Source organism: Ornithorhynchus anatinus, chromosome 6, assembly GCF_004115215.2.
Source record: "Ornithorhynchus anatinus isolate Pmale09 chromosome 6, mOrnAna1.pri.v4, whole genome shotgun sequence".
NCBI lineage: Eukaryota > Metazoa > Chordata > Mammalia > Monotremata > Ornithorhynchidae > Ornithorhynchus > Ornithorhynchus anatinus.
This window is the reverse complement of record NC_041733.1, coordinates 46096056-46119937: the sequence shown is the minus strand read 5'-3', so window position 1 is coordinate 46119937 and position 23882 is coordinate 46096056. Positions and strand designations below refer to the sequence as shown.

Here is a 23882-nt window from a genome sequence, read left to right as displayed (position 1 = left end):
GAGTAGGTAAGTGGCGGGGATGTGAACAAAATACAAAGTGGGGGGCTGATGGGCTGGAGGAAGGGAGGGAGGAGGGGGAGAAGGAAGAGGAGAGGGGAGGGAGGAAGAGGAGGAGGAGACAGAAGGGAGGAGACATCGACGGGTCCAGAGGAAGGCTGAGGAGAGGGTAGGGAGTTGGGCGAGACTGAGGCGGGGGGACGGAGGAGGGTCGGGTCACATGTACACACCTAGGTGCACATACTTATGTGCATATACACACGCGGACGCCGGCCCGCTGCACCCCCACTGACACGCCGATTCCGGGGAGGCTGCGGGTTCACGTGTCCCACTCCGGTGATGGGCGGGGGGTGGGGCACCATGGAAACGGCGAGTCACATGAGCCCCAGTGGGCAGGGGGACCCAACGTATCCTCACCCAGCCACTTTCTCCCCACTCCGCCCGGCTCCGGTGCCAACGGCCGTTAGGATGGTCAAGAGACGCCGGGCTCTGCTCCGCACGGCTCGGCCCGGCCCGGCCCGGGACAGCTCATTAAGGCTCAGTTCCACCCGGCACAGCTCGGCGTGGCTCGGTTTAACCCGGCCCGGCCTGGTCCTGCTCTACACAGCTCAGCTCGGCGAGGCCCAGCCCGGCCCAGCTCAGCTCAGTTTGGCCCGGCACAGCTCGGTTCGGCGTCTCCTGACTCATTTCTAGACTGGGAGCCCGGCGGTGGGTAGGGAGTGTCTCCATCTGTTGCCGAACTGTACTTTCCAAGCGCTTAGTACAGTGTTCTGCACACAGTAAGCGCTCAATAAGTAGGATTGAATGAATGAATGAATCCCAGCTGGGCTCAGCTCGACTTGCCTCAGCCTGGCCCAGCACGGCTAAGCCTCCTTCCCGGGGCCCAGCCCGGACCCCTTTCCGGGGCTCGGGATCCTCTCGTTGCATCCCAGCCCGGAGGGTCCAGGGCACAGGGAGCCGGCGGGCTGCCGGGCAGCGACGGCCAAATCCCACCCAGACCGAACCCCTTTATTCATTCATTCATTCAATAGTATTTATTGAGCGCTTACTATGAGCAGAGCACTGTACTAAGCGCTTGGGATGAACAAGTCGGCAACAGATAGAGACGGTCCCTGCCGTTTGACGGGCTTACGGTCTAATCGGGGGGAGACGGACAGACAAGAACGATGGCAATAAATAGAGTCAAGGGGAAGAACATCTCGTAAAAACAATGGCAACTAAATAGAATCAAGGCGATGTTTACCTTTACCTACTCATCCGCTCCCGGGCCCCCAAGTCCCCTGAAACTCGGTGCTGGGAGGGAGGAAGGCCAGAGTGGGGATCCCCGGCCCAGGATGCGGGAGGCGGGGGGGGGGGGGGGGGGCGGCCAGCTCTCCTCCACCGGGCCGGCCAGGCCGGCCGGGCACAGACAGGCCCAGCGAGTTTCCAAAGCAAACAGCGGAGGGGCCCTGATGGGAGTGTGGGCGTGCTCGCCGTGGGATATTATTAGGGTCCGGCCCGAAATATCCCGGGCCCTTCGGCGGGGGGCCGGCGGCCAGAGGGGGGGGGGGTGGGGGAAACTTTCCTGGAACGCCAACGACCCGGTGCCCGTCACCTGCACCGGGACTGGAGGCTAGGCCCGGAAGGGGGGGCGACCAGGCCAGAAGGCCTTTTCGAAAAAGTCTGAGGCCGCGGGAGCCCCCGGCCCTCCCCGCTCTCGGGCCGAGGCTCCTCCCCCCAGCAGGCCTCCACGCTGGCCCCGAGGGCCTCCGGGGCCCTGTCGGTCCGGTCCGAGGGGCGGCCGGAGTGCGTCCGGTGGCCGGGACCTGGACCGGCCAGGGGTCGGGGACGGGCCCCGGGGTCGGTCCCGGCCGGCGCAGGGAAGCGCGACCCACCTCACCCTGAACTCCTCGGCCCGCCTCCCCCTGCCAGCCCCTCCGGACTCCTTCACCCCCTCCTCGGCACTCATAACGGTAATAACGATAACTGCGCTGTTTCATAAACGCTTACCGCGTGCCAAGCGCTGGGGCAGATACAAGATAATCAGGGCAGAAACAGTCCGCGTTCCACACGGGGCTCGCGGTCAAAAGGGGAGGGAGAACAGGTACTGAATCCTCATTTGACAGATGAGGTAACTGAGGCCCGAGAAATGAAATGACCTAAGCCCAGCTCACACAGCAGGCACGTGGCAGAGCGGGGATTAGAACCCAGGTCCTCCGACTCCCCGGCCCGGGCTCCTCCCCCCGGGCCACCCCGCTTCTCCTGTGTGCCCATCCCTTCAATTCACTTCCCTCATCCCCCGCAGAGTCGGAAATATTTGTCGGTCTCCCCCACTAGACTGGAAGCTCGGTGTGGACCGGCAACGCGTCACTTTATTCTGCATTTCCCAAGCGTTTAGTACAGCACACCACACCGAGTAGGTGGCCAAACGGTGTTCCTCCTGTGTATACTGATACTGTCCCTCACCTTTCCCAGCCAATCGATCAATCAATCAATGGCATTTATTGAGTAAGCACTTACTCTGTGCCCAAAGCTTTGTCCTGGGGAGAGTACAAGCAGACACAATCCTCGCCCTCAAGGAGCTGCCAGTCGACCGTGTGCAGAGCACTGTGGCGAGCACTTGGGAGAGGACGACAGAATTAGCGGACACGATCTCTGCCCTCAAGAAGCTTAGAGACTAGACCACAGACCGTAAGCTCGTCCCTAGCCTGGCAGCTCCTGCGGGCAGGGAACGTGTCTACCCACTCCGTTATACCGTACTCTCCCAAGTGCTTACTACAGTGCTCTGCCCACGGTAAATACTCAATAGAGACCACTGACGATGACACGGTCTAGCGGGGACAGACACATTAAAATAAATAATGGAGACGGACGTGAGGGTCGTGGGAGTGGGGTGAATACCAAAGGGGTTAAAGGGTATGCGGTCAAGTGTTTAGTTGACCGAGTCGGGAGGGTGAGAACTTAGTCGGGGAAGCCCTCTTGGAAGAGATGTGATTTTAGGTGGGCTTTGAAGGGGGGGGAGAGTGATCGTCTGTTGGCTACGAAGAGAGAGGGAGCTTCAGACCAGAGGGAGGCTGTGGGCGAGAGGTCGGCGGCGAGATAAATTGGCATTAGAGGAGCAGAGTACGCGGGCTGGGTTGTTCCGGATCAGTGAGGAAAGGTAGGAGGGGGCCAACTGATTGAGCCCTTTAAAGCGGACGGTGAGGAGTTTCTGAGGGTCGTGGGGGTGGATGGGCAAGGAGGGTCTCGAGGAGCGGCGTGTGACATGGACTGAACGTTTCTGTAGAGAAACGATCCATGCAGCAGAGTGAAGAGGGGAGAGACTGGAGGCAGGGAGGTCAGCAAGGAGTCTGACGCGGGAGTCGCGGAGGGTCAGCGGGGGAGCAGTTTGGATAGAGAGGAGAAGGGCGGATTCTAGAGATGTTGTGAAGTTAGAACCGGCAGAATCCCGTGGCCGACTGAATACGCGGGTTGAACGAGGGAGGAGTCGGTCAACGGCACTTACAGAGTGCTCGCTTGGCGCAGAGCACTGTACTGAGCCCTTGGAAGAGGACAGGAGAGTCAGTAGATATCATCTGCTTAGTAGGTATGAGTAGGGAAGCGGTACGGCCTAATGGACAGAACACGGGCCTGGGAGTCAGAGGGACCCGGGTGCTAACCCTGGCTCCGCCACGTGCCTGCTGGGTGACCTTGGGCGAATCACTTCTCTGTGCCTCAGTTACCTCACCTGTAAAATGGGAATTAAGACCGTGAGCCCCATATGGGACAGAGACTGTGTCCCATCTGATTAACTTGTATCTAACCCAGGGCTTACAACCGTACTTGACACATAGTTAGCGCTTAACAAATATCATCATTACGATCCCTGCCCTGATGGAACTGGCAGTCTACTCTGTGCAGACCACTGTGCTGAGCGATCGGGAGAGGACAATTGGCGGACAGCGTCACTGCTCTCAAAGAGCCTGCGGGTCAGGGGAGGATGGTGGTGCCGTCGACAGCGACGGGGCAGGGTTTAGGAGTTCTGTTTTGGACGCGTTAAATTTGAGGTGTCAGCAGGACATCCAAGTAGAGATGTCCTGAAGGCAGGAGGAAATACGAGATGTCAGAGGAGGAGAGAGATCCGGGCTGGAGAGATAGATCTGGGAATCATCCGCGAAGAGATGACAGCTGACGCCACGGGAATGATTTAGGGCAAGAGATGGCATCTGCCTGCACGCGTACGTTCATGTGTCAGGAGCGGGTGTGCATGGACACGCGTGCATGCTGACATGCATGTGGGTAGAGATGCAGGCTTGCAGGATCCTGCAGCGTTTCACTCTGGGCCTCAAACGGTGTCATGCAAATGGGGGAGCAATCTGGAAACAGTGTCGCCTAATGGGAAGCTCCTGGGGCCCGGGAGTCGGGAGACCGGGGTCCTAATCCCGGCTCCGCCGCTCGTCTGCTGTCTGACCTTGAGGAAGTCACTTCGCTTCTCGGTTTTCTCATCTGTAAAATGGGGACCGACTACAAGTTTTCCCTCCCCTGTAGCCCAGTGCGGGACAGGGGTTGTTTCCAACCAGATGATCTTGCATCTACCTCAGCAGTTAGTACAGTGTTTGACACAGAGTAAGCAATGCATGAATACTATTACTGTGCACCCCAAGAAGATAATTATGTACCCCAAAGTAAAATATTTCAAACTAGAGAATTGATTTTTCCTTCGTCCTTAGGTGACACTTCATTTTTCACGGTACTTTTCTCACCCCTTTTGACAAAATAGCAACTTGCGCTAAACAGACAAGAGACCCGTCCTCATCGATGCTAAAAGGAACCGCCCTTTACCTCATAGGAAATTGAAATAGGCTCTAATCCCTCCAGTCGAGTCAATCAAAATTTAAGCCAAAGTAAACGTTGCAGTTTATCTAGAGTGGGAGAGTTTTGGAATAATGCCTGAAAAACGGGCATTAAAGTTCAACGGGTCTATCGCAAAACTGCGAAAACCAGATTAGAGGTAAGTGGGTGCTCACGGGCATGTGTGCAAACATGTGTGTATGCACGTGTGAGTGTGTACCTGTATGGAGGGCAGGGTGAGGAGGGGGGATCAGGGAGAAGGGGAGGGAACCTGGGGGGCGGGGAAGGGAAAGGAGAAGCGAGCACAGGGAGAAGCAAGGAGAGGAAGCAGCGTGGCCCGGTGGAAAGAGCCCAGGTCTGGGAGTCAGAGGACCCGGTTTCCAATCCCCGCTCCGCCACGTGCCTGCTGTGCGACCTCGGCCAAGTCGCTCTGCTTCCTCTGTGCCTCAGTTACCTAGCCTGCAAAATGGGGATTCAATACCTGTTAATAACAATAATAATGTTGGTATTTGTTAAGCGCTTACTATGTGCCGAGCACTGTTCTAAGCGCTGGGGTAGACACAGGGGAATCAGGTTGTCCCACGTGGGGCTCACAATCTTAATCCCCATTTTACAAATGAGGTAACTGAGGCACCGAGAAGTTAAGTGACTTGCCCAAAGTCACACAGCTGACAAGTGGCCGAGCGGGGATTCGAACCCATGACCTCTGACTCCAAAGCCCGTGCTCTTTCCACTGAGCCACGCTGCTTCTCGTGTTCTCCTTCCTGTTCTCCTTCCCCCTCTGCCCGGGAGCCCCACGTGGGCCCTGACTGGAATAACCATAATAATAATCGTAGAATCTGTTAAGCACTTACAGCGCGCCAGGCACGGTACTAAGCGCCGGGGTGGATACAAGCGAAGCGGGTTGGCCACGGCCCCCGTCCCACCTGGGGCTCACGGTGTCAATCCCCATTTTAGAGATCAGGTAACCGAGGCACGGAGCAGTGAAACGCAGGTCCCAGCAGACCAGCGGTATCTACTCCAGAGCTTAGTACAGTTCTTGGCCTAAAACGAGTGCTTAACAAATACGGTTATTATTATTATAGGAAAAGGGAGGAGGACGAGGAGCCAGGGGACGAGCGAGAGGACTGGGGAGCGGGCCGGGGCCGGGGGAAGGAGAGGAGCAGGGACAGGAGGGAGGGGAGCGGGAAGCAGGGGGCAGGGAGAGGAGAGAGGAGCGGGGAGCAGGAAGAGGAGCCGGGAGCGGAGAGGGAGTCCGCTGGGCTGTGAGGGCGAGGCCCTGGCCACATCCAGGACGTGCCTCCCCGAGTGTCTGGGTTTGAGTGCGTCCCTGAGCGTGATGTCACTTCCTGCCCTTACTGCCCACTCCTTCCTCCCGGCTCTAGCTGGGCGCGGGCCGCCTTCCCGCCCCGTGCGGGGTCCCAGGCTAGAGGGTCCCAGCCTCCGCCCCTGCCGATCTGCCTCCCGGGGGCCCCCTCTTCCTCGTCCCTCTCTTCCCCCGAGGGCCCTGAGTTTGGGTGGTAGGGGAAGGTGGGGCTGGGGTGGATGGATGGTGGCCGGGACTGAGGGTCCCCCCCCGCCCCCGGGACCCGGTCCCCACGGCCCCACGGGCTCAGAAGCACCAGGGTTCTCTCAGGTGAGACCTGGCCAGGCTGGGGTTTCTCCTGGGGGTCCCGGAATGAGGCAGCCGAGATGGCCAGAGGGTGCGGGGGGCTTCTCGGGGTTCTCCCCACAGAGGTCGGGGCCAACGACCCGGCACGCCAGGAGCCGCAGGGCCCAGGGTGCCCAGGACGCCCGGTGGAGAGTGCCCGGGCCCGGGAGGCGGAGGACCTGGGTCATGGTCCCAGCTCCACTACTCGTCTGCTGTGTGACCTTGGGCAAGTCACTTCATTTCTCTGGGCCTCAGTTTCCTCATCTGTACAATGGGGATTCAATCCCTTTTCTCCCTCCTACCTAGCCGGCGAGCTCCCCGTGGGACGCGATTATCTCGTACCCAGCCCGGCATTCGGTTCAGTGCGGAGAAGCGGCCTGGCATAGTGGACAGAGCACGGGGCCTAGGAGTCAGAAGGTCACGGGCTTCGATCCCAACTCTGCCACTTGTCGGCTGTGGGACCCCGGGCAAGTCACTTTACTTCTCTTTGACCTCAGCTCCCTCATCTGTAAAATGGAGATCGAGATCGTGAGCCCGCCGTAGGACGGCGGCTGTGTCCGACCCGATTTGCTCGTATCCGGTTATTACGACGATTAGGACGGTGCTTGGCGCAAGGCGAGCGCTTAACGAGTACCATTAAAAAAAAGCAAAGGTGGCCAGCCCCACCGGCGGCCCCCCGCCTATCTGCAAAAGCCAGGGGCCCCGGGCAGGTGCCCAAGGAGCGGCCGGAGAGGAGCCGCTACAGACCCCAAAAAACGGCGGCCCCGGTCCGAGCTCAGAGCGGTCGCCCCGGAGGACGCGGAGGAGAGGGGCCGTGGGCCGCGTCGGGGGCCGGGCCGTCCGGCGGTCGATCGTATCTGACGATTGCCTCCCGGGTGCGGAGCGCTGTACTAACCGCTTGGGAGAGTACGCCTCGATTTGCTGGCATCCACCCCGGTGCCTACAACGGTAACGGCTTCACAAATACCCTAACGATTGTTATTATCATTCTTATTACCATACAACAACAGAGAGACACATTCCGGGCCGGCGGAAGCCCGGACCGGCAGCCACCCGAGGCTCTGGGATTGAGCCGGGGTCCCCTCGCCGTGAAGACCCCAGAGTCAGCGGGCGCCGGCGTGCCCCGTACCCCGTCAGCGGCCCCCAACCCGCTGCTCAGCCCCTCGGCCCGGGGCCCGGCAGCTCGGCGCTCCACCAGCACGGACTGTGCTGGGACGGCGGCTGCGGCGGGCAGGGGACAGGCCCGAGGGCCCGGGCCCCGGCCAACCCTCCCCCGCCGCTGGACCCTCGGCTCCTGTTGCAGGCAGCCCACCGACAGGCCAACCCCACCAGACCCGCGCCCACCGGCGGCTGCCCCCAGCCCGCCTCCACGTCCCTCCCTGCGGGACCATCTCGAGCCGCCCCCCCCCCCCCCCGGCGGGGGATGGCTCCTTTCGGGGAGCACCCCCCCCCCCAGCCCCCGACACGCCACCGTCACGTCCCCTTCCCCGGCAGCCCGGCCTCACGGCCGCAGGGGCAACCAGGGATCTCGGTTTCTGGAGGTCTCGGATTCCCCGTGAGGAACCCGGTCACACGGCTCTGCCGAAGCCAGCTCAGATTCCAGGTCTCAGTTTCCCCACGGGGGACCCGGCCACGCGGCTCTGCCCAGGCGGCTCAGTTCCCGGGGCCTCGGTTTTCCCCGTAGGGGATCCGGCCACCCGGCGCTGCACAGGCACCCGGTTCCTTCGGCCTCGGTTTCCCTGTCGGGGACCCGGCTGCGCTGTGCCGTTCGGGCCGCCCGGCTCCCGGGACCTCGTTTCCCCAAAGGGGGGGGTCTGGCTGTCCAGCTCTGCCTGGGCGACACAGTTCCTTGGGCCTCGGTTTCCTCGTAGGGGATCCGGCGGCACGGCTCTGCCCGAGCCGCCCAGTGTCTGGGGCCTCGGTTTCCCCACAGGACACCCGACCGCACGGGCCTGCCCAGACCGCCCAGTTCCCTGGGCCTCGGTTTTAACGACGATAATTCATTAGAGCATTTCTTAAGCGCTCACTGGGTGCCAAGCACCGCTCTGAGCGCTGGGGGAGATACAAAGGTAATCAGGGCGTCCCACGTGGGGCTCACAGCCTCAATCCCCGTTTTGCAGACGAGGTAGCCGAGGCCCGGAGAGGCTAAGTGACTTGCCCAAGGTCACCCAGCAGACAAGTGGCAGAGGCGGGATTGGCACCCAGGTCCTCTGGCTCCCAGGCCCGGGCTCTTGCCGCTAGGCCAGGCCGCTTCTCGTGTTTCCCTCGAAGGGGACGCAGCCGGCCCCCTCCTCTGGCCCGACGTCGCCGGGAAGCCAGCGGTCCCCCCCCCCCAGGGCGCCGTTCCCGGTGGGCAGAGACCATCCTCTCTCCCCGCCGGGACCGGCGGCCCCTTCCCGTGTCTCAGCCCCGCCGGCGGGGGGACTGAGCCCGGGCCACCGCGCGGAGGGAGCGGGAGACCCGCGCAGAGGCGAACGCGCGGGGCCGCCATCCTCTCTCCGCCGTACGACCACCACCGCGGGGGCGATCACCGCCGGGGTGGATTGGGGTGGGGACGGGACACTTGGAGGGGGCACGAGCGGGGAGGCCCTCAGCCCGTCCGGTGGGACCGGCCCGCCCTCTCAGGGGGGAAGAGTCCCCCGGGAGCCGCCGGGCGACCCGAGGAAATCTCCCCGAGAAACAAAATGGCGACGCCCCCGCTCCATCCGGCCCGAGCGGGAGGGAGGTCCCGGGGCCGGGCCGAGGCAGGGCCGGGACGCCTCGGTAGGGGAGCGATTGTTTCCCGGTTCTTGGATCGCTCTTTCTACTGAGGCCCCCCTTCCGCCCAACCCCACAACCCACCTCCCCCGACTTCTCCTCCGGCCCCCAGGGGAGCGGGAGTCCGGGGGACCCAGCTTCCCGGAGGGACGGCCGTGGCAGGCAGGGCTGTTAGTCTGTTGGCTTGTCCCCTCGTTTTTGAAACTGAGAAAAAAACTGACCAGGGAAATTCCCGGGCGGGGAGGTGGGGAACGGTACCAGGTAAAACCGATCGTCGTCCCCCCCCCCCCCAGCTTGCTCAACGCCCCCGCCCGAAGGCCAACACGCCATTTCGGTCCGTTCCTCCGCCTTCGGAAGGCACCGGGTCCCCGTCACCCTCCTCCTCCCGAGGGCCGGGGCCCGGCCCGACCGGCCGGCCCTCGACCTCCGGACGCGGGCCGCAGTCCCTCGGGTGGAGCCGGTGGCTCTCACGTTCCCCCCCGCACCGGGGAGACCCCCCGAACCTCCCCGGCCCCGCCTGGGCCGGTCTAGTGGGCCCTCGCTCGCGGCGCCTGAAATGGCGGCCGCGGCGGCCGCCGCACCCCCGCCCCCACCCCCGGCCTGCCCCGGGCCGCGCACCGACTCTGGGAAACACAAGAGTCGAGGCAGGCCTCGCGCCGGGCGATAAAACACCAAGGAGGAACGCTCTGTCGGTCGACAAGTCCTGGGAAAATTCTCACCCTCCTTCGGCGAGCTGAAAGCAGATAAACGTCCAAGGACCGATCCGGACCATTTCTCCTCTCAAAAAAAAACCCGCCCGAGGCTTCGGGGATCCGAGCCCCCTCCCCCGTTGGGCGTCGGGGGCACGGGGGCCGGCCGGCGGCCGGCCACGACGGGCCGCGTGACCCCGCGGGGGCCGTGTCCCCGTCGAGGCCGGAGGCCTCGTCTCCTTCCCGGCCGGCGCGGAAACCCGCTTCCGCGTCGGGTGTCCCCGGCTCCCTCCGGCCTTTCCCCGACGCCGCCGGCCCGGGCTTCCCCCCTGGAAAGATCCGGCCGAGAAACGGCGCCCGACCCCGGGCCCCGCCGTCCCCTCCGGGCCCCCCCCAGGACCGGCCGAGGTTGGGCGCCGACCGCCGGGCCCGGGGACGGCCCCCGCTCCGGCAGCGAGGGAGGCCGGATAAACCCGAGCGACCACCCCCTCCCCCGGGGCCCCGGGGGCAGGGCCGGGGGGGACCGTCGGCGGCCCTGCCCCCGGCCCCCGCAGAATCAAGGACTCCGGCCGAGGCGCCGGAGGAGCCGGCGGACGGCCTTGGACGCTCTTCTCTCCCGGGGCAATCTCCACGGCGCAGCCGATGAGGGCGTCGGCCGGGGAAGGGTCAAGGGGAAGCGGGCCGGCCGGCCCGGCCAGGGGAATCGGGGCTCCGTCGGTGCCCGATCTCTGCCCCCGGACCCCCGGGGTCGCCGCCTGGGGGAGGATCGGGAGGGACTCCGAACTCCCGCCCGGAGGGGCGGGCGAGAGGTCAAGAGAGAACGCCCCTGCCCCTCGGCCGGGGCCAAGGGGGCCCTTCCCGAGCGAGTCCCCGCCTAACTCCCGGCTCCGGGCACTTCTCCCCGCTGCCCACTAAAGCTCCCCGTTGTGGCCGTCCCGCCGATGACGGGCGAGGAGAAGGACGACGCCGGCAATGACGGTAAATGGGGCTCTACCCCCCGGCCTCCCCTTCCAATGTGCCCCGGCCGCTCCTAAACGGGTCCGGGACCCGGCGTCGTCGGGACTGGTCTTCTCTCCTCTCTTCCCGCCTCGGACCAAAAGCCCCGCGAGGCGAGCCCGCTGGCCCCGGCGGACCCCCGGCGGGCCACCCGGCGGACCCCCGGCGGGCCACCCGGCGGACCCCCGGCGGGCCACCCGGCGGTCCGCGCCGAGAGCGCGTGCGGGAGGGGGGCGAGCCGGGAGGCCGAGGCCGGCCGGTCCCGGGGGGGAGCTCGATCCCGGAGCGGGGCGGGGGGCTCCCCAAGGCCCGTGCAACCCCCGCGGCGCGACCCCCGCCGGGTGCCGGGCCGGCTGGGCCGTCCCGCCGAGGAGCCCCGCTTCGGGCGGCCGGCGGGGCGGTGCGCCCTGGGCGCACGGGCCGAGCGCACGGCGGAGGGTCGGGCCCGGCCGTCCGTCCGTCCTCCCGTCCTCCCGCCCGGCCGTCCCCCGCCCCCGACTGACCTGATGTCGCCGTAGGGTCCGGGGTAGCCCTCCATCCAGGGCCCCAGCTCGCTCTTGACGCAGCCGGCGGCGGCGGCGGCGGCGGCAGCGGCGGCGGCGGCGGCGGCGGCGGCGGCGGGGTAGGGCACCCGGCCCACGACGCCCCCCGGGTACCACAGGTCCGGCGCGGCGAAGTCCCCTCGGGCCCGGGCGGGCCGGGGGCCGGCCGCGGGTAGGCGTAAGGCCCGGGCCCGGCTCGGCCCCCGGCCCCCGGCGGCCCGTACAGCTGCGCCTCGTCGGCGGCGAAGAGCGTGTGCCAGGGCGAGGGCGCGGCGGGCGAGGCGGGCCCGGCCGCCGGCCCGGCCGGGTCCCCGTAGCGGCACTGGGCGGCCCAGGCGCTGCCGTAGTCCAGCGGGGTCTCCAGCTTGATGCGGGGCGCCGGGGGCGCGGGGGCCGGCGGGGCCGCCCCGCCCAGGGCCAGCTGGAAGTTGTAGTAGTCGCGCCCGGCCGGGGCCACCCCGTCGTCCGGCGCGCCGGCCTTGAAGAGGGCCAGGGGCGGGTCCGGGTCCGCCGGGCCCCTGGCCGGGCCGGCCCTGAAGGCGGCGGGGTGGTCGTCGGGCGGCGGGCGGGCGGGGGGCGAGCCCAGCAGGGCGGCGTACATGCAGTCGCCCCGCGGCTGCTCGCCCGGGCTCGGGTGGTCCAGCGCCTCCACGCCCAGGCCCATGCTGGCCGACACGGCCCTGCTCAGCTCCTTGGCGCTGTCCGAGAGGCCGGCGGGCGGGAAGGCCGGCTCCTCGGGCCCGGGGGCCTCCCGCGCCGGGGAGCCGCTCGCCAGGTGCCGCAGCGGGCCCGGCTCGGCCGGGAGGAGGCCGGCTGAGTCACGGCCGCCCGGAGGGCCGGGGGGCCCCGGGGGACCCTCGCCCGCCGGCCGGGACCGTCGCCCGCCGTCGCCGCCCCCGTCGCTCCTCGTCGTCGTCGTCGTCGTCGTCGCCGCCGCCGCCGCCGCCGCCCGGCGTCGTCGTCCGGCGACGGGTAGCCGGCCGGGGAGCCCTCCGCCCGCTCCGGCGGGGGCTGGACGGGACCGGCCGAAGGCGGCGGCGGCGGAGGCCGGGGGCCGGCGGCGGGGCCCCGGACGCCCGGGACGCCCGGGCTCTGGCTCGCTTCGCGCACGCTCTGGAAGAGGTTCTGGAAAGCCCCCGGAAGGTCTTGGCCGGGGGGCGGGGGTGCACCCGGCCCGGCCCCAGCTGGACCTCCATCGCCGCGGCCCGGGGCGGAGCGGGGCGGGGGCGGCCCGCGGCTCGGCGGCGGCGGCGGACCCCCGACACCCCCCGGTCCGGCCGGACCCCCGGACGCCGACCCCCCGCCCCCCCAACCCCTCCCGCGGCTCAGCGACCGGCCGGGCAGGTGCGGGTCTGCGCCCCGCGCTGTCGCTGCCGCCGTCCCCGGGGCCGCCTGCGCATCTTTTGATCTCTGGCCCCGAAGGTCCGGGCGTTCAGGGGGCGGGGTGGGGAGGGGGCGGGGGCGAGGGGCGGGCGGAGGGGGGGTGGGGGGGGGGGGGGGGGGACGGGACGGGACACGGAGGACCCGCCCCGAGCCGGCGACCGGGCCGGCCGGTCCTCGCGGGGAGCGGCTCCCCCGGGGACCCGGGGGCTTCGGAGGGAGGGGACCCCCCCCCCCGGCTAGCGGACGCTCGCGCGCGCGTGTGTGTGCGTTTTGGGGAGGGGGCCCCCCGCCCCCGCCCCCCGGGCAGCCCTACCCGCCGCCGGCCCGGCGTCCGAGTCTCCAGCCGCTTTGCAAACTTCCCCGGCGCCGCGATGCAACAGGCTCGGGAGCCGCCGGAGCGGGGAGGGGAGCGGGGGCGGGAGGAGGGCCGTCGGGGGGGGGGTCCCCGGGGGATAGGGGGAGGGTCCCCGCGGGGGTCGGGGAAGGGGTCCGCCACCCGCTCCGTCCCAGCTCGTCCCGCCCCCGCCGGGCCGCCCGGGGCTGGCGGAGCCGCTGGGCGGGAGGGAGGACGCGGCGAACGCAACGGTTGGAGACGGCCGGGGCCCTCCTCCCCGGGCCGCCCCTTCCCCGCCCCCGGGCCCGCCCCCGGGCCCTCCCCCTTCCCCCGGCCCGGCCGAGCCCCGGGAGGAGCGGGCGGCCCGGTCCCGGCGCCCCCGTCCCCGCGCTCCCGGCCGGGGTCCGGTGCGCAGGCCGGACGGAGAGGGCGGGGGGGGGGAGGGGGGGCCCTCGGCGGCCACTCGCTCACACCGACCCACCCGGACCCATCCACGCGGGGCCCCGACCCCACCGATGCACATCCTCCCCCGACGCCCACCGAGACGCACCGTCCACGGTCCCGGGAGACGCGGTCCCCCTCCCCGGGCCGGCGCACACGGAGGTTGCGGACACTCCGGCCCAGCCCTCTTCATCAGCTGGGCTGATGGAGCCGGAGAGCTGTCTTCCCCCCGTGTCTCCCCAGCGCTTAGGACGGGGCCCCGCACGCAGGTCAGCGCTTAACGGATGCCAGCCTCATCCTCATCGTCCTCGTCCACAGCGGCCCACGTCCGTCGCTCGGCCGCGGAGGGACTTCGGGGGAGGGGACCCGGGACGTGGATTCGAAGCCCGGCCGCTCGGCGCCTGGGTGACCGTGGGCGAGTCGCTTCCCTGCCTCTGGGCCTCAGTGACCTCGTCTGGAAAATGGTGGGTGATGCCCGGGAGCCTCACGGGGGACGACCCGACGACCCCGTAATGATTCGGTATCTGGTTGAGACACCTTCTGAGCGCCGGGGGAGATGCGGGGTCGCCGGGTCGTCCCGCGGGGGGCTCGCAGTTAACCCCCGTTTTACAGATGAGGTCGCCGAGGCCCAGAGAAGCGAAGCGACTCGCCCACGGTCACCCGGCCGACGAGCGGCAGAGCCGGGCTTCGGACCCGTGACCTCCGACTCCCGAGCCCGGGCTCTTTCCGCTGAGCCACGCTGCTATCTCCCCCGGCGCTCGCAACGGTGGTCCGCACATAGTAAGCGCTCAGCGAACGCCGACATCGGAACGGAGCCGCAGCCTAGCTCAGCGGGCCCCGCGACCCCGGCGGATCGGCCCACGGGCGGGCGGACTCCGACCGCACGACCCACGTAGACGCGCAAACCGCCCACCTGTAGATTCGGGCCTAGACGGCCCCGCGGAGAGAGACGCGGGCACCGCGGGGCAGGCCTCTACCGGCACCGAAAACGCGGCGGGGCCAACTCGCCGTGGGCAGGGGACGTGTCTGCCGACCCTGTGATCTGGCACTCTCCCCAGCCCTGGGTACGGTGCTCTGCGCACAGGAGGTGCTCGGTAGATAATAGTGACGACCGATACCGCCGTTTGGTGTCTGTTTAAGCGCTTACTATTGTGCAGAGCACTGTTCTGAGCGGCTGCGAGAGACACAGGGGTCAGCGGGTTGTCCCACGGGAGGCTCCCGGTCCCTCCTCCCCATTTTCCAGATGAGGTCACTGAGGCACGGAGAAGTGAAGTGACTGGCCCCCCAGTCGCGCAGGCTGACGAGTGGCAGAGGTCGGGATTCGAACCATGACCACCGGCTCCCCGAGCCCGGGCTCTTTCCACTGAGCCGCGCTGCTTCAGTAGATAATGATAATAATAACAACGATGGCATCTGTTAAGCGCTCACTACGTGCAAGGCACCGTTCTAAGCGCTGGGGAGGATACAAGGTGATCAGGTTGTCCCCCGTGGGGCTCACGGTCTTCATCCCCATTTTACAGCTGAGGGAAACTGAGGCACAGAGAGTGAGGTGACTTGGCCCCGAAGTCCCACAGCTGACAGTTGGGGGGAGGCGGAGGATTTGAACTCGGGTCCTCTGAATTCCCCAGCCCCGCGCTCTTTCCACTGAGCCCCGCTGCCTCTCGATCGACTGAACGAATGCACGCAGATACACGGGTACAGACACAAACGCCGGCACCCCGGGACGCAAGCATACGCACGCCTAGATGCAGCGGGCTCAGCGGCAAGAGCCCCGGGCTCGGGAGTCAGAGGACGTGGGTTCCCATGTCCCGGCTTCGGAGCCGACTTGTCTGCTGGGCGAGCTGGGGGCAAGTCGCTTAACCTCGCTGTGCCTCCGTCTCCCCCTCCCAAAAAAATGGGGATTCAAATACCTGCCTCTCCTCCTACTTGAGACTGTGGGCCCTGTGTGCGCCGGGACCACGCCCGATCTGATTTTATTGTCTCTATCCCATACCTTAATTCAGTGACTGCACATAAGATTATCGGGATTATCAGGTACCTTCAGATATAAAGGCACCCAAATCACCCAGATACATAAGTACACACCCAGATATATTTAGCCAGTGCTTACTGCGTTCGGAGCGCTTGTACTGAGAGGGCAATACCGCGGGTAGACGGGATCGCCGCCGACAGAGAGCCTACGGTCTACTGTGTGCAGAACACTCTGCTGAGCGCTCCCGAGAGCAGAATAGAGGCATTCCCCTCTCCCTTCCCCTCCCCTCAGCACTGTGCTCATTTGTCTACGTTTTTATTACCCTATTTATTTTGTTGATGAGGTGTCCGTCCCCTTGATTCTATTTATGGTGATTACGTCGTCTTGCTTTCGTCCGTCCGTCTCCCCCGATTGGACCGTGAGCCCGTCACCGGGCAGGGACGGCCTCTGTCTGCTGCCGAATTGTCCATTCCAAGCGCTCTGCGCATAGTAGGCGCTCAATAAATGCTATCGAATGAATGAATGAATGATTCCTGCCATCGAGGAGCTGACAGTCTACTGGGTGCCGAGCACTGGACCGAGCACTGGGGAGAGTACACTATAATGGGCAGGAACCCTCTCTGCCCCTGAGGAGCTTCCAGTCTGACAGTTGGCAAGAACAGATGCCCAAGGCCCCCTGGCCCTCCGGGGAGGGCCAGGGGAGCTCAGAGGCACAAATACCCCTGACTGTAAGCCCGTCGATTAGACCGTAAGCCCGTCGATTAGACTGTGAGCCCGTCGAACGGCAGGGACCGTCTCTATCTGTTGCCGACTCGTTCATTCCAAGCGCTTGGTACAGTGCTCTGCACGTAGTAGGCGCTCAATAAATACTACTGAATGAATGAAATACAGGCACAGTAACGCACACCTCCCAGACCTGTGCCGAGACGCATGCCCAGATATGAACGTACACTCATTCGGGTACACAAACACAAAAAGGCAGAGAGACTCCCAAACAGACAGCCAGACCGGCCGAGACAGGCAGAAAGGCATACGGGCTGGCAAACTGGCAGAAAGGCAGGCAGATGGACGGACGGGCCAAACAAAGACGGATACAAAGGCAGGCGGACAGGCAGCCTGACGAACGGAGAGACAGACGGGCAGTCGTACGGCAGACAGGCAGACAGCGAGGTAGCGGCAGAAAGGCAGACAAACGGGCGGCCAGCGAGGTAGCGGCAGAAAGGCAGACAAACGGGCTTGAATATAGATGAACGGCAGGTAGAAAGGCAGGCTGACAGATTGGCTTGTAAAAAAAAGGCACGGGCAGAAAAGAAAGGCACGCAGGAAGGCAGACGGATAGCCAAGCGGACAGTTGGACCGACAGGCAAGCAGACAAACAGATGGACAGGCCGATAGGCATGAAGACAGGTAGACGGACAGCTAGGCGGGGAGACGGTAGGCAGGTAGCGAGACGGACAGACGGAAAGGCAGGCAGAGAGGCAAACAGGGAAACGGACAGGCAGGCAGAGAAGCAGACAGACAGACAGACGGTCAGGCAGGCAGACAGAGCCCACTGATGGGCAGACTGACAGACAGGCCAACTGACAGACGGGCAGGTAGATGGACCGTCTGTCCGCCTGCCTGCCCGCCTTTCTGTCTGTCTGCCTGTCTGTTGTTGCTTTTTTCATGGTATTTGTTAATAATAATGTTGGAATGTTTTAAGCGCTTACTATGTTCTAAGCGCTGGGGTCGATACTGGGTAATCAGGTTGTCCCACGGGAGGCTCACAGTCAATCCCCATTTTCCAGACGAGAGAACTGAGGCTCAGAGAAGTGAAGTGACTGGCCCACAGTCACACAGCTGACAAGTGGCCGAGCCGGGATTCGAACCCATGACCTCTGACTCCCAAGCCCGGGCTCTTTCCACTGAGCCACGCTGCTTCTCCCGCATAGTACGTGCCAGGCACCGTACTAATCGCCGGGGGAGATACAAGCTAATCGGGTTGAACAGAGTCCCTGTCCCACATGGGGCTCACGGTCTTAACCCCCATTTTACAGAGGAGGTAACTGAGGTACGGAGAAGTGAAGTGATTTGCCCAAGGTCACACAGCAGACAAATGGTAGAGCTGGGTTTAGAACCTAGGTCCTTCTGACTCCCAGGCCTGGACTCTATCCATTAGGTGACACACTACTGTATCTTCTCTGCCCGTCTGTCTGTTGTCTTTCTGCCTATGTTAGTAATAATAATAATAATAATAATAACAATTGTGGTATTTGTTAAGCACTTGCTGGGTGCCAGGCACTGTCCTAAGCACTGGGGTGGATGTAAGCAAATCAGGTTGAACACAGTCTCAGTCCCACATGGGGCTCCCAGTCTCCATCCCCGTTTTACAGATAAGGTAACTGAGTCCCAGAGAAGTGAAGTGATTCGCCCAAAGTCCCACAGCAGACAAATGTCAGAACCGGGATTCGAACCCCTGACCTACTGACTCCCAGGCCCGTGCTCTATCCACTACTCCACACTCCATACTGCACTCTTTGCCTCGAATCCCTCTCCTCCAACTCTCTCCTGGACCCCCTCCGATCTGGCTTCCGTCCCCTCCGCGCCACCGAAAGGTGACCGACGATGTCCTCCTTGCCAAATCCAACGGCTCCTACTCCATCTTAAGCCTCCTCGACCTCTCGGCTGCCTTTGACACCGTCATCCGTCCCCTTCTCCTCAACACGTTCTCCAACCTTGGCTTCGCCGACTCTGCTGTCTGCCTGCCTGTCTGCCCAGCTGACTGGGCTGAATGTCTGCCTGGCCGTGGCCCTTAACCTCCGGCCCCGAGTTCCCAGTCTCTGTCCTCCAGCCTTCGGTCTCCAGCCTCCTGGCCCCAATCCTCAGTCTCTAGCCTCCAGCCCCCCGACCTCTAATCCTCACTCCTCATCTTCCAGCCGCAGCCTCCGGCGTCCAGTCTCCAGCCCTCAGCCTCCGACCCCGGGGTCGAGTCTCCAGCCCTCAGATTCCCGTCTCCAGCCACCCGGCCCTAGCCTCCTGGTCCCGGCCCTGGTCCAATCTTGGCCTAGGTCCTGGCCCTGGCTCTGGTCTTGGTCCTGGCCCCGGTCCCGGTGCTGGCTCTGGTCCAGTGTTGGTCTTGGTCCTGGTCCTGGCCCTGGCCCTGGTCCTGCCCCAGCTGTTGTCCAATCTTGGTTTTGGTCCCGGTCCCACCCTGGTCCTGGCCCTTGTCTGGTTGCGATCTTAGTCCTGGCTCTGGTCCAGTCTTGGCCTTGGTTCTGGCCCTGGTCCTGGCCCTTCTCCAGCCACGACCTTGGTCCCGGCCCTGGTGCTGGCCCTGCCTCTGGCCCAATCTTGGCCTTGGTCCTGGCCCTGGTCCTGGCCCTGACTCCGTTCTGCCCCTTGTCCTGCTCCTGACCCTGGTCCAATCTGGGCCTCGGTCCTGGCCCAGCTCTGGTCCAATCTCGACTCTGCTACTGGTCCCACCCTGGTCCTGGCCCTCATCCAGCTATGACCTTCGTCCTGGCCCCGGACCTGGCTCCGGTTCACACATTGTCCTGGGCCTGGCCCTGGTCCTAGTTCTGGCTCAGGTCTGGCACTGGCCCGGGCTCTGGTATGCCTCCTTTGGCCCTGGTCCTAGTCTGGCCCTGGCCCCAGCCTGTGCCCAGAAATCCCTTCAGCCCTTCCTCCTCTCTCCCCAGACCGCAACTTCATTCATTCATTCATTCAGTCAGTCAGTCAGTCAGTCAGTCAGTCATTTGTATCTATTGAATGCTTACCGTGCGCAGAGCACTCTACCGAGTGCTTGGAAAGTACAATACGGCAATAAAGAGAGACCTTCCCTGCCCTCGATGGGCTTACAGATTAGATGGGGGGACAGTGAACCCCGGCTGGCTCCTGCTGGACCCCATCCCGGGCTGTGCTCTCACGTGCCCTGGTGCCCACCCTGATGCTCACCCTGGTGCTTGCCTGGTGCTCTCTGTGATGCCCGTGGGGACACAGCCCCTCAGCAGGCACAGCCCTAAACCCTCGTTCCGCTTGCAGTCAGCTCTGCCCTGGGAGATCCCCTCCTATATTTGTTAGGTGCTTACTATGTGTCAGGCACTCCCCTAAGGTGCCGGGGAGGATACGAGCAAATCGGGTGGGACGCAGTCCCCGTCCCACGTGGGGCTCACCGTTCTCCATCCCCATTTTACAGATGAGGTAACCGAGGCAAGGAGAAGTGAAGTGACTTGCCCGAGGTCACACAGCAGACGAGTGGCTGAACTGGGACCAGAACCCAGGTCCTTCTGACTCCCAGGCCCGGGCTCTAGCCACTAGGCAACGCTGCTTCGCAACCAGAGTTCTAATCCCTGCTCTGCCGCCTGTCTTGGGTAACCTCGGGCGACTCGCTTCACTTCTCTCTGCCTCAGTTACTTCATCTGTGAAATGGGGACGAAGCCCGCCAGCCCCATGGAGGACGGGGACTACGTCCGACCCCATTAGCTTGTATCTCTCCCAGGGCTTAGTTCGATGCCTGGTACACGATAAGCATTTAACAAATACCATTTTTAAAAAAGGCAGGACAGAAAGTAGGAGGAAGAGTAAGTATTGGGCATTTACTGAGGCAGAGGACTTCATTAAGAGCTGGGAGAGAGCACGCAGAGGAGAAGTAGACACGGAATCCAGCCCTCGAGTGCTTTTGGTTTTCTTTAAATTTCTTTAATTTCTTTCATTTTGGTGTGTTCTAGTAGAACTTTCATTTACGATGAAGAGAAGTGAATTTCAATCTAGAGGTGAAGCTAAAGAAAACATTAACTCATAGGCCTCCCCCTCTAGCCTCTAAGCTCATTGTAGACGGGGAATATGTCTGTTTATTGTTATACCGTACTATCCCAAGTGCTTTACACAGTGCTCTGCTTTCAATAAGCGCTGAATAAGTACGCCTGACTCGAGGGGCTCCCAATCTATAAAAGGAGTCACTTCTTGTGGGGAAACTCAGAGAGGAACGAGAGTCTGAGGCAGCACCGGGTGTCGGAAAACAACGGAGGGCTTCGTCTCACAGAAAAGGACGGTGTGGGTGTGGGTGAGCCCACGTGTGACGGCGCACCTCCTCCAAGAGGCCTTCACAGACGAAGCCCCGCTTTTCCTCAGCTCCCCTTCCCTTCGGTGTCACGACGATTCTCTCCCTTTGCTCTCCTTTCCCCCTGCAGCACTTGTATATATATATATATATGTGTGTGTGTGTGTGTGTGCTTCTATAATTCTATTTATTTATATCGGTACCTGTTTACTTGTATCGCGTCTGTCTTTCCTCCGCCTCCCCCCTTCCCCGCCGTACTAAGCGCTTAGAAAATACAATTCGGCAACAGATAGTGACAGTCCCTACCACTGAGGCTAGGGGAGAGAGCTCCTCGTGGGCAAGGAGCCTGTCTACCAACTCTATGGCATTTTACTTTCTCGAGCTTTTAATACAGTGATCTGCACCCAGAATAAATACCGATGATCGACTGATTGACCGCAAGGAGGGATAGGACAGTGAGCCAAGGGAAGAACCAAGATTTCTGGACCCCGAGTCCCGGGCGCCTTCTGAAGAGAGGAACTGTGGAACTGTGTGGAAAGTGGAACTTTTAGGGAGGGGGAAAGACTCCTGCTGGTAGACAACAGCAGAGCCACAGAACCGCAGAAAAATCCTGAATTTTAAGGATTAAAAATAAGTGCATTTTTTGAGGCTTGATAAAAGACGCAATGACCGGTACCGGGAGAAAATTGAAAACCGAATACGATCTGGCAAGGATTTAAGAGATCTCCAGTTGGATGTGGATCAGCTAAATGCAACTGCGACTCGGTAACAGTGTTCTGCACAGAGTAAGGGAACAATAAAAATGCCACAGATTGATTTTGAACAGCCACTGCCGCTCGGGACTGGAAATAATAATGGCAACACTAATGAAAGTAATAACGGTAGAAATTGGGGTATCTGCTGAGGGCTTACTATATGCCAAGCACTGTACTGAGCACTGGGGTAGACACAGACTGGACAGAGGCTCGGTCCCACACCAGAGTCACGGTGTTAAGAGGAGGGAGAACAGGAATCTCCATTTTACAGATGAGGAAATGAGACCCAGAGAAGTACCGTCACTTGCCCAAGGCCACAGAGCAATCCAGTGGTGGAGCTGGGACGGAAATGATGCCTACAGGGATTTGATTGAGAGAGTTAGTAGACGATACCTACTGGCCTATCCTGAGACAACTTAAGCACAGCTGGGCGAGACGCCGTCTCCCCGTATCCTCCGCCGATGGGGTTTATTGAGGGAAGAGCGCTGTTTGGATCGTTTGTGACAGTACAAAAACGTTCGGTTCACGTCCCTCCACTCCTCGAGAACCTCCAGTGGCTGCCCATCGACCTCCGCATCAGAGAGAGACTCCTTACCGTCGGCTTTAAAGCATTCGATCGGCTCGCCTCACCCTACCTCACCTCCCTCAGCTCCTACTACAAGCCCAGCCCGCCCACTCTGCTCCTCTAGATCTCATCTATCTCGCCGCCGACCCCTTTCCCGCCTCCTCCCGCTAGCCTGGAACTCCCTCCCCCTCCATCTCCACCAGACCACCGTTCTCTCCACCTTCAAAGCCAGGTCACTTCTCCTCCAAGAGGCCTTCCCTGATTAAAAGCTCTCTTTTGCCCTGATTAAAAGCTCTCTTCTCCCCTGCTCGCTCTCCCTTCTGCGTCCATGCACTTCCAATCTGTGACCTTTGGACCCTTGATATTTGCCCCACCTCTAACCCCATTGTATATATTTATCGTTAAATTATCCCTTATAAATTACTTATTCATGCATTCAATCGCATTGATCGAGTGCTTACTGGGTTTGAAGCACTTGGGAGAGTACGCTATAGCGACAGACACATTCCTGCCCACAACGAGGTTAATGCCTGTCTCCCCCTTCAGATTGTAAGCTCGTTATGGGCAGGGAACGTGTCTGCTCATTCTTCGGTACTCTCCCCACCTCTTTGCGCAGCGCTCGGCTCGGAGAGAGTGCTCAATTAATCCGATCGACCGATCGATTGATAGGATAGAGCTAGTAGACCCTGTCGCTGCCCTCTAAGGAGCTGCTGTGGGCAGACCACTGTACTGAGCACTTGGAAGAGGACGGTGGAGTCAGTAGACGGTATTTGTTGCCGAATCGTACTTTCCTAGTGCTTAGTACAGTGCTCTGCACAGGGTGAGCGCTAGATAGATACGATTAAAATACGATGAATGAATAGACGCGACCTCTATCTTCGAGGAGTTTCTGGTTTTCTCTGTGTGGGGGATGGTGCTGAGTACTTGGGAGACTCCGGTCGAGGTCGAGCTAGAAGATATGATCCCTGCCTTCAAGGAACTGGCAGTCTACTGGGTGCCGAGCACTGTGCTGAACGCTAGGGATGGTACGGTAGGGCTAGTAGACACGATCTCTGCCTCGAGGAGCTTCCAGTTAATTCTGGGCAGAGCCCTGTACTGAGCACCTCCTGGCTTCAATCCATCAGTGTCACCACAGGGTAAATCTAGCCCGGCCACCTTGAAAGCTTGGGATGGCAGCTTTCGGAGGGACCTCGGAACGATGGTTCAGATGAATCAAATCTCAGGCGGGCTCCTGGACCCAGAATGAAACTGTGGCGAAGAATTTAAGAGCAAGCTGGAATGATGTCATCCTAGCAGATTCCTTCCTTAGAGATCAGATGTTACGGGAAAAAACATGAAGGCAAAAACCACCCGGAAGAGGAACTAGCCCAAATCCCTGACCACACATTTGTTGCTCAATCAATCAATCAATTAATCGTTGGTGTGTGCTGAGTACTTACTCTGGGCAGAGCACCGTATCAAGAGCAATGCAACAGAGGTGGTAGAAGACAGAGAAGAAATGGGATTTCTTGAGCACTTACTACGCGGCAGGCACTGTAAATGTTGGTATTTGTTAAGCGCTTACTATGTGCAGAGCACTGTTCTAAGCGCTGGGGTAAACACAGGGGAATCAGGTCGTCCCACGTGGGGCTCACAGTCTTAATCCCCATTTTACAGATGAGGGAACTGAGGCACAGAGAAGTTAAGTGACTTGCCCACAGTCACACAGCTGACAAGTGGCAGAGCCGGGATTCGAACTCATGAGCCCTGACTCCAAAGCCCGTGCTCTTCACTGGGGTCGATACAGGTAAATCGGGATGGACGCAGTCCCCGTCCCACGGGGGACTCACGGTCATTTGGTAGTTTATGCCGCCATACAACCGGTTTACAGTCTAGAGGGGAAATCAGTGGTATTTATTGGGTGCTTATTTAGCACGGAGCGCTGCACCTCGCGCTTAGGAGAGTACAATAGAG

At 62.4% G+C, this 23882-nt stretch overlaps 1 protein-coding gene across 1 annotated transcript in view; it reads right to left on the bottom strand.

Annotated features, from left to right (window-relative positions):
* Nucleotides 1-12675, bottom strand: part of AR (androgen receptor) — a 58729-nt gene extending 46054 nt beyond the window's left edge. The window contains 4 exon segments of the mRNA XM_039912399.1: nt 11403-11580; nt 11583-12309; nt 12312-12574; nt 12577-12675. Of these exon segments, the coding sequence (XP_039768333.1) occupies nt 11403-11580; nt 11583-12309; nt 12312-12574; nt 12577-12637 (1229 nt within the window). The 5' untranslated portion in view covers nt 12638-12675.
* Nucleotides 12676-23882: the final 11207 nt, after the last annotated feature.